We start from the raw sequence: 10,543 nt of genomic DNA on the forward strand, positions 1-10,543 counted from the left end.
TGGAGTAGAAAATGTAATGCTTTAATAGTCCATGAATCACACAGGTTAGTTAATAGGTTCTCTTATAAAGAGATTATTAGAACACTGAAAAGTAATGCTGATATCAAACCTGGAGTGGATTGATACTCTGTGCTTCCTTTAACAGTCATGAAGAATGAACAAACCACAGCATACTTGGCCAGAAGGTGTTCTTGTGGGTGTAGGAATGTCAATGTAAGAGCCAGAAAAGAGGAGAGGACTATTGTTTAAAATAGTCATGAAGGACAATACAAAATAGGATGGGTGGTGGGTATTCTGTTTGCTCAGTGAGAATGTACAATTTGCACACACAATTAAATTATCAACTCAGGATTTTATTATGTAGCTTTATTAAGAAAAACATGCAGTAATCAAGCATGATAGCTTCTGGATGTGTGGAGCCAGTTAAATAGACAGATGAAGTGTATTTGCCACTCAGGGCGATCAGTTGACAATCACCACCAGTGTGGTGCATGAGTTCATGTTCCTGCCTGAACCTACGCTCTAACTCTGTTCCATGTTGTCCTAACAGGAGACGTGGTACTGGCCAGGGGAGGTGAGCGCAGATGCGGTGGCGATGAGTGGGGTCCGCTGTTCTGGCACTGAGATGTCTCTCCCTCACTGCCTCCATCACGGAGCCCACCTCAGCTGCCCCAGAGGAGGGGGGCGCTACGCTGCTGGGGTGTCTTGTTCCGAGAGTAAGACACCAAATAATATGCATTCGTGGCAATGGTTGTTTCATGCTGTGCTGTAGTACTTAAAGCCTCTTTTTTTTTGTTGCAAAGATTGTACACTTTGTTTTACACCAAGAACAGAAAAGATCCCATGTTGTCATTGAATTGCATCACAAGATGGTTGCATCACAAGACCACCCCTTGTGGTCTCCTGACAGATAGTTTCTCAGCCTAGCTTTGAAAGAAACCAGTGATTCACATTTTTTAATGGATGGTGTCACGGCATTCCACATTTCGGTAGTAGAATGAAAATGTTCCCAGGTTTGTTCTATATTTGGGTAGTACCAGATCGTGTGCAGTGGGCTGGTGAATGTGTGTTTGGGATTTTAGGGACTCGCTGTGCACCATGTTGGAGGAGAGATGCAGTAGGTTTTGTGTAATTTGCAAATCAGCCAGCACACTGCAATTTTGAGGTCAAGACAACCTCAATTTGCACCGTCCGCCGCCGGCCTACTTGGACCAGGTCTCCTGGCGTTGCCTATAGCGAGTTGCACGATCATCCATTGCTATTTTCGGCACACTTTACGTGGAGGCACACCCAGATAGTTACACAAACCCGCTTTATACTGTATGATATGTTCTGTTTGAATTATAACCACCAGAGATCCATGAACCACTACTTAACCCATTTTGGACTGAGGTCGATTAAAAAAAAAGGCTTCTAAATCCTAACATTTTTCTGAAAACCATGTTTCTATGTCAGTGGTACTCAGCCATCTCTCCATGCCCTCCTCTTCCTCCTCCCAGCGGCTCCTGACTTGGTGTTGAACCCCTCGGTGGTGGAGCAGACCACCTACATGGAGGACAGGCCCATGTTCATGCTGCAGTGTGCTTATGAAGAGAACTGTCTTGCCTCCGCCTCCAGCCAGACCCCAGCCAACTCCTACCGGCGACTGCTCCGATTCTCCTCCCAGATCCACAACAATGGACAATCCGACTTCAGGCCCAAAGCCGAACGAAACTCCTGGGTTTGGCACGACTGTCACAGGTACATACAGTATGGTGTACAGAGAATACGTTAGTGTTCAGTGTGTTTTATTCTTAGGTTTTCACTTAATTATTATTATAATTTGTATTATATTACCCAAGAACGAGTTATATTATGCATCTACATAATGGTCATTGACTTCTAGTTTTCAAGTTGACTGTGTGTAATTATCTACTTATGGAAGATGTTTTTGTGAGTGGTGCCTAGCCGCTCCAACTTCCAGCTATGTGTGTCTGTCCGTCTCCATGTATGTATGTTCGTTTCAGCACGGACAGTACAGAGTAGGACAGTATGGAGTACAGTACAGTACAGTACACAGTAGTACAGTAAAGAGTACAGTACACTACAGTACAATGCACAGTACAGTAGAGAGCACAATACAGTACAGAGAACAGTATGCATACAGTACGAGTACAGTACAGAGTGCATTATAGTATGCGTACAGTACAGAGTACAGTACAGACAGAGTACAGTACAGTACCCAGTACATACAGTACATACAGTACATAGTACACTACAGTACACTACAGAGTAGTGTACAGTAACTAACAATAACAGTTACACCGCTCAGTTCACACGGGTGTTATTGTCTCCACCAGGCCGAAGGCATGGGGAGAGAGTATGTTTTGCACTCCGTCCGTGTGTCCGTGTGTGTGTGTGTGTGTGTCCGTCCGTCCGTCCTTCCGTCTGTGAACAGCTAATCTCCGGCACCGTTAACACGGTCGATGCCAAATTTTGCACACACACTCCCTGGATGCCAACGATGAACCTCTGCCCCAAAGAAAATCCAGAACGGCCTGTTATAGCGCCACCAGGAGGCCGCTTTGTGCAAAACAAGTTTTTGGACAGTACACCTACAGATTCTGTCCAAACATCACGCAAATTGGTACACAGTCTCTCTAGAGCCATTCAACGAAACGGGTCTTTCAGATTTCTCAGACTCCATCCTGATTGGCTAAGATTGGCTTCCAAAGTTCGCAGGAGTGCTCAGTTTCAAACAAAATGCTGCAAATCATGAACACATCGTGTGATTTCCGTGAAATTGTGCACGCACATTCCCACTAGGCCGAGGAAGAAATGCCACATGAACATTTTCAACTCAGCCTCATGGTGGCGCTATAACTGGCCGAAAAGTGTTTTTACCTCTAACTGCATGGATCTGTGGATAACTTTGTATGCCAACTCCCTAGAGGCCAAGGAAAAACCTTTGCCTGGAATTTTTCACATCTGCTCTTTATAGCGCCACCAAATGGCCGACATATGTAAAACACATTTTCTAATATTACTCCTTCAGATTTTATCCAAATTTCACGCAAATCGGTACACATCTTCTTCATAATCATGTGATCAAGACGGGTTTGTTTGATTTCTCATAATCCACCCTCATTGGCTACGATTGGCTTCTAAACTTTTCAGGAGTAGCACGCTTTGTACCCGTTTTGTACAAATCGCCACAACTACTCAACGCAGCGTCCGATTGTGGTGAAACTGTGCATGCATATTCCCACTAGGCTTTGGAAGAAATGACAGTTTTCAAATCAACCTCCTGGTGGCGCTACAACAGGCCAAGCCGCGTCACACACACACACACACACACACACACACACACACACACACACACACACACACACACACACACACACACGTTTATATTGCTCCTATATTTTTTGCCAAACATCACACACACACACTCCTATCCTCCTGGTGGAGACCTGTGCCCAGAAGGGCACTTTTTCTAGTTTTTACCATGATATTTACTTCACCACATATCAATTTATTTTCAGGGGATAGGGGGAACTTATATTACCCCATCCACAAACTACTGTATGTGTTGCAACATAGAGCTGAATGTATTGTGGTTCCAGACAGTGTCAGGTAGAACTGTGTCGTGTTGGCAGCTTTACACGATGGCCAAGCCCCACACAACCCTCTGGCTCCCTGTCATGACTGGTTGAATCTTGATGCAGAGCTGCTATTTCCAAGAATCTTGTGGGATTGCACACGGCATTACTAAACATAGGGAATTTGCAGGCGGAATGTTTCCTTTTGGCCTTTTGTGTCCGCCTGGTGCCTTGCACTTCAACAGAGACTATAAGTCGAGTATACAAGAAAACTCTGCCCACGGGCAACGAATCAAGGCTATTGAGGGATTTCTATACCAAGTGTATTGCTTCCAGAGCCTATAGTGTGTGCCTTAGCTTTTTTATACACATATGTTTCTAGACGTTACTATTGTAAATTAAAATTACTTTCATAAATGAGTTCTTGTTCTGTACTGTTGATGTGCGGTTCCGGGTGAACATCTTTACTACTGTTGTTTTCTGTTGCAAACGTGTGTGTGTGTGTGTGTGTGTGTGTGTGTGTGTGTGTGTGTGTGTGTGTGTGTGTGTGTGTGTGTGTGTGTGTGTGTGTGTGTGTGTGTGCGTGTGCGTGTGCGTGTGCGTGTGCAGACATTACCACAGCATGGAGGTGTTCACACACTACGACCTGTTTAGTCTTAACGGCACTAAAGTGGCAGAAGGACACAAAGCCAGCTTCTGTCTGGAAGACTCCGAGTGTGATGAGGGTGAGCACAAGTGCAATGGATAGATCTCCTCCCCTACAAAATAATAACAAGCTCAAGAGGTCATGTTTTTATAGTGTGTCATAGTGTTTTAAGTGTTATTCATCACCTCTGGTCTCATTTAATGTATGAACTGATGTTTTGTGTTGTATAGGTATTGACAAACAGTATGAGTGTGAAAACTTTGGAGAGCAGGGCATCACTGTGGGCTGCTGGGATACCTACCGACATGACATTGACTGCCAGTGGGTTGACATCACTGACATCAAACCTGGGGATTACATTTTTCAGGTAATCTTTCCTCTTTATTTCTTGTTTTGAGCTGTGTTTCATATGAACACAATTAAAACCATAACACAACACATTAACCATAACACATAGATAATAATCAAGCTTTTGCTCACAAAATGACACAAATGTGACAAGCATGACTTTGTCATCTGTGATTGTTCTACTACTGTATAATTGTATTCTTTTCCTTGTTTCTACATTTTCATGTTTCTAGTTGTTTTCAATGGTTGGGGTTAGTCATTTGATAAATGACCCCTTTCTTTCCATGGGGTGCTCCATTGGAATGCGTTGCCTAATAGTTTGCCATATGTGTCCTCTCCTGCAGATTAACATAAATCCAAAGTATGAAGTGCCAGAATCAGACTACACCAATAACATCATGAAATGCAGATGTCGATATGACGGACATCGTGTATGGATGTATAGCTGTCATAATGGTAATACAGCACAGTCTTGCATGTCTGTATTTGTAGAATCTTGTCTTGTCTTGTTTATTTACCAGGTTTTGTATATATGGTAACTCTTGAAGTGTCCCTGTCCTGTTCTTATAGGTGGTTCATTAAGCACGGAGTCAGAACAGAGTTTTCCTGGCCTGATCAACAACCAGGTGACCCACAGGTAAAGGAACTCCTGCTGAGAGCCACCCGGATTCCACACCAACCACTAGACACATCCATCTGTGGTGGATTTTCCCTTGCTACAAACACCAGGATCAAATGCAATATCCCCACCCCATCCTCAAGGCAGCGGCCAGCTTTGAATGAACGCCACCAATCTTGAAGGTGCATGTTGCTTCTCTGCCCTAGAACACAGTCAGAGTATTTGATGTATTTTGGTGTCTTTAAGAATTCTCCCCTCCTGTGGACTAGTCAGCTCCAAGACTGGGGCAGAAACAGCATTTACCCCTAGCATCCCAGTGGATCTCTTGCAACTGCCTGTTCAAAATCAGCAGACTGGCATGACTTGCTCTCACTAGCACTACTACAACCTTTTATGGAATAAGAAATGAAATACTCCTGCTGCTGACCGTACAGCATGTACGATGTCATCAAGGGTGCAACTTCTTTGAAGAGAAGTCATTACAGGGATGTTTGCAGCAATTTGTTTAAAAGAAAAAGAAGCCTCATAATTATTTGAATGTGATTTTCAATAGTTTGGTTGTCTCTCTACGGAGTCTTTGCTTTGAATGGAAATAATTGGATGTAATGGAAATAATTTGACGTACTCTCACTCAATATTCACCATGAAGTTTGAGAAGAACATTTCACACATTAAATAGGTTGCTGAAATGGCTGGAGATCAAACCTTAACTATCTGCATTGTGATTGCATTCAGTTTTTCTATTTAAGATGTTATATTGGGCTTTAGAAGCCAGTAGGTGACCTTGTTACACTCCACCATGTTGTCAGATTTCTTTAGATAGTGTTTTGTCCAGTGCATTAAGGCAATTTATACTGCATGACAATAGAATAAATAAATTAAGCTTGCTATTCTTCCAGTTTGTAGGTACTCACACTCTTCTAATTATTGTAGCAATTTAGTTTGTTATTTTTGTTTTTTCACATTGCAGACACAGTGCAGACATGAGACAGGGACACATTTTAATTGATAATGGCCTTATCTTTGTGCATCAACCTATGTATTGTTATTTAGATATTAAGTATTGTTACTACTGTACAAAGTAATACAATAGTTGTTGATACGTCATGCAATTACTCCTCCTACATACTTTCTTAAGGTGTAACAACACAGTGTAGAGTGAAAATGTAATTGTATTTACATTGTGTTCCACACTAGTGTAAAGTAGTATAACAAAAATGCTAATGCAGTAGTGTTTTTACCGTAGTGTTTTATAGAGATTAAGGCACTGGAATGAGGATGTTTTAAAGTATCTTTTTACCAGAGACTCATGCCAGATTGCAGAAAAGGTTATAATTCTTTAAGACAAGTACTACTGAATGATAACATTCAAATACCTGTTCTGTGCCATAGGAAAGTTCTATTTTATTACTTTTTTGCATTTTCTGTTCACAAATAGTCTAAGACATTATCAATCAGACAGTTCCAAGTTACATTTCTATTTATCAATGTTCATAAACCAAAAAGATAAGTCCCCATATTAGTAACTTATTGTAAAAGTCAGGGATTTTTGTGGTCCTTTTCTTAAATGTTTTTTTGTGGCTTTCGCCTTATTTTATATTTTTTATGGAGGGACAGACAGTAGGCTGACAGGAAATGGGGAGAGAGATGGGGGGAAGACATGCAGTAAAGGCCGTCGGGATCGGGAGTCGAACCCGCGGCACACTGCCAGACTGGATTACCAGCCAAAGTGCCTGGACCATTGAGCCATGGCCCAGGCCTGTGGTCCTTTTCTTAATTTACTTTTGTACAATAATATATGTGAAACTTATTTTATTGTACTTTTTTATAATGGTGCTATCAAACTGACCCTCTGTTTTCTGAGGGTACTGTTAATGTTATGTATGCTAAGTGCAGATGGTATACTTGAATGGAGTGTAAAAGAAAAAAAATGTGTTTTATGAGTTAACTATAATAAAGTTCAAGCAACCAATTATTCGTGTTGCATTTCTGGCAAACCATAACTTGTGTATGCTGCCAGTAGGCCAACGAATAAATCCCTCAGTATGTTTCACATATTGTTGAATATTCTTTCACCTGTCCCTGGAGACAAGAGAAGACTGCGACCTATGCACCGCCATCTTGTATTTACATATTAATTATATTTATTTCACACTATCACTTCTCTATCACATCAGATATTATTTTTAACCATACAACTGTAACTGTAGTGGTACATTTCAACAGTAGTATCTTAAAGCAGTGTAGTGCTGCCACCTTTTGGTCAGAGGGACATATAGTTCTTGCTAAAATACTCTAGTACGCGAATGGGTTACAGAACTGATGGCATCTACTACTAATCTTCTACGCCCTGTCATTGAAACAATAGTAGTGCTATTTCAACACACCAAGAGATTTTCCTGTCACATTACATGATACTGTATTCCTTTGGCTCTCTCTCTTACACATAGAGCCCATTACATAGACCATTGACAGAGTGAAATGGTGTTTACAGTTAAAGCTCAATCATATATTTATGCCACATGAATTCAATAGGCTTTAAGGCAATGAATTACAGTGAGTCATAAGTACAGTAATATAAAACTGATAAAGGCAGGAAGTCATGCCAAATCTTTGTGTGGGCTTTAAATTATGACTGATTGTTTGTGGGTGAATATGATCTGTGGATGTTGGAGTGAATCCAGACCTTTGCTGTGGATGATGCCAAAGGTTGGAAAAAATTGAGACCTACACCATTCGATTTGCCGTGATAGTGGGGGGAGGGGTAAACAAAATTATAAAAATCATGCTTTTCGATGACGATGACGGGGACCATGGGCTATAGCCCATGGTCTCGGGAGTGATTTTCGACTTTTTTTTTCAAATCCTCGTTTTTAATAATTTTTGACCATGGCCTATAGCCCATGGTCAGTCGGAGACCCATTGGCCCCATTTGAAAAGTGACACCAAGAAGAACAACTTAAAACTTAAAATAACAGAGGGCTCAGTGGCACCATTGTTAAGATGACATACATGTGAGTCAGAGGTTGTAAGTTCAAATCCAGCTGAGTTCCTCCTACTTTCACTCTGCAGCATCTTTTGGAGAATAACATCCAGAAGAGAACTGGATCCAGAAGAGAACTGGAAAGAGATGGAAAGCTGAGGAGATTCTCAGAGAGCATGGTGGCACTCTGTGATAAGCTGCTGTCTATGTGAGCCACAGGTCGTGGGTTCAAGTTCAGCCCATGGCCTCAGACGGCATACTATAGCATGCCAATAGCATGCTGTTTTTCATCATTTTTGAGGATTTGAAAAAAAGATGAAAATCACTCCGAGACAATGGACTATAGCCCATGGTCTCGGAGTGATTTTCGTCTCTTTTTCAAATCCTCAAAAATGTAGATGACGTCCATGTGAGCCAGAGGTTGTGAGTTCAAATCCAGCTGAGTTCCTCCTACTTTCACTCTGCAGCATGTTTTGTAGAATAACATCCAGAAGAGAACTGGAAAGAGATGGAAAGCTGAGGAGATTCTCAGAGAGCATGGTGGCACTCTGTGATAAGCTGCTGTCTATGTGAGCCACAGGTCGTGGGTTCAAGTCCAGCCCATGGCCTCAGACGGCATACTATAGCATGCCATTTTTGAGGATTTGAAAAAAAGACGAAAATCACTCCGAGACCATGGGCTATAGCCCATTGCTAAAACTATGAAACATTTCAAAGATTCCTTTTCAGGCAAACATGTCCACCGTAAGATGAACCTAAGTAGGTTTGAATTGGGTTTCTAGGTGTAAGTATGTAGGACTAGTAGGGTGACGACGAGTATAATAAACTGGAAGAAAGGTAACAAGTGTGTGTTCTGGTCCTGCTGATTGAGCAGAGCAGGACCTATAAACCTTGAAGGTTTATAGGTCCTTCTCAGCTCAATCAACAGGACCAGAACACACCTGGGCTGGCTGCCAGGATCACATCCACCAATGGGGAGGCTGTCTGTGTCCTGTCATGGTTTCTCCTCTGTATTATCTGATTAACATCCACGATAACACTTAAAAGCACTAAAGACACCTTTGATGCACAGCACCATTCAAATGCTCTGTTATATGCTCCCAAGGCCCCATTTGAAAAGTGACACCAAGAACAACTTACAACCTAAAAATCACTGAGAGCTCAGTGGCACCCTTGTTAAGATGACGTCCATGTGAGCCAGACGTTGTGAGTTCAAATCCAGCTGAGTTCATCTTACGGTGGACATGTTTGCCTGAAAAGGAATCTTTGAAATGTTTCATAGTTTTAGAAATATAGTGCTTTAAATTTGAGAAATTTATAATGGCAGATAGTGGCACGTCAAAAAATCATTCACCTAGAAACTCCAGTCACACTTTTTATAATTCAGCTTTCTGTGGAGACACATGCTGGAACTTTTTACTTTGAAATGTTTTGTAGTTTCTGAGTTATTTAACTTAAACGCCCAATGCATTCCCAATGGCAATAGCACAAACTTTGGCATGCTACTAGTCCTACATACTTACACCTAGAAACCCCATTCAAACCTATTTAGGTTCATCTTACGGTGGACATGTTTGCCTGAAAAGGAATCTTTGAAATGTTTCATCGTTTTAGAAATATAGTGCTTTTAAATTTGAGAAATTCAGAATGGGGGTCAATGGCAGATTTTGGCAAGTAAAGATTTGAGTGGGGTTTGAACCCACAATCTCCAGATCATGCAGCCAGTGTGCTAAGTCACTGATCTACTTGCTACCTGCCACAACACAGTCTGCTGTTCCCTTTGAGTATAACATTGATACAAAAATAAAATACAAAAAATAAAATAACAGGAGATTTGTCTATTGTTTCTTTTGCTGTTGTTTATCTCTAGACTTCGAATGTTTATGAACCACAATGGAAACAAGTCTCTGGCTCTTCTGTCATTATCTATTTGGCCTTTTAAGAACAGCATGCACAGTGGCTCACAGGGTACAGAGCCTGCCTGGGAATCAGGAGGCTGCAGGTTCAAGTCCTGGCTCTGACATAGTGTCCCAAAATCATGAAAATATGACAAAATATATTATGCCGTCCCAAACCATGGACTATAGTATGTCGTTTTTTCATGATTTTCATCTTTTTTTCAAATAGTCCAAAATCACGAAAAACAACATGCTATAGTATGCCGTCCGAAAAAAAGTATAACTTTGGCATGCTACTAGTCCTACATACTTACACCTAGAATCCCCATTCAAACCTATTTAGGTTCATCTTACGGTGGACATGTTTGCCTGAAAAGGAATCTTTGAAATGTTTCACAGTTTTAGCATGCCTTTTTTCATCATTTTTGAGGATTTGAAAAAAAGACGAAAATTACTCCGAGACGATGG

The 10,543-nt window shown here is 41.4% G+C and overlaps 1 protein-coding gene across 1 annotated transcript in view; it reads left to right on the forward strand.

The window, feature by feature from the left end:
- loxl2b (lysyl oxidase-like 2b) overlaps positions 1–6,090 on the forward strand; it is a 48,129-nt gene extending 42,039 nt beyond the window's left edge. The window contains exons 9-14 of the mRNA XM_079515747.1: positions 551–716; positions 1,500–1,740; positions 4,191–4,306; positions 4,458–4,594; positions 4,920–5,031; positions 5,146–6,090. Of these exons, the coding sequence (XP_079371873.1) occupies positions 551–716; positions 1,500–1,740; positions 4,191–4,306; positions 4,458–4,594; positions 4,920–5,031; positions 5,146–5,216 (843 nt within the window). The 3' untranslated portion in view covers positions 5,217–6,090. The remainder of the gene's footprint in view (positions 1–550; positions 717–1,499; positions 1,741–4,190; positions 4,307–4,457; positions 4,595–4,919; positions 5,032–5,145) is intronic.
- The last annotated feature ends 4,453 nt before the right edge of the window (positions 6,091–10,543 follow it).

Source organism: Electrona antarctica (genome assembly GCF_951216825.1).
Source record: "Electrona antarctica genome assembly, chromosome: 12".
In the NCBI taxonomy this organism is placed as follows: Eukaryota; Metazoa; Chordata; class Actinopteri; order Myctophiformes; family Myctophidae; genus Electrona; species Electrona antarctica.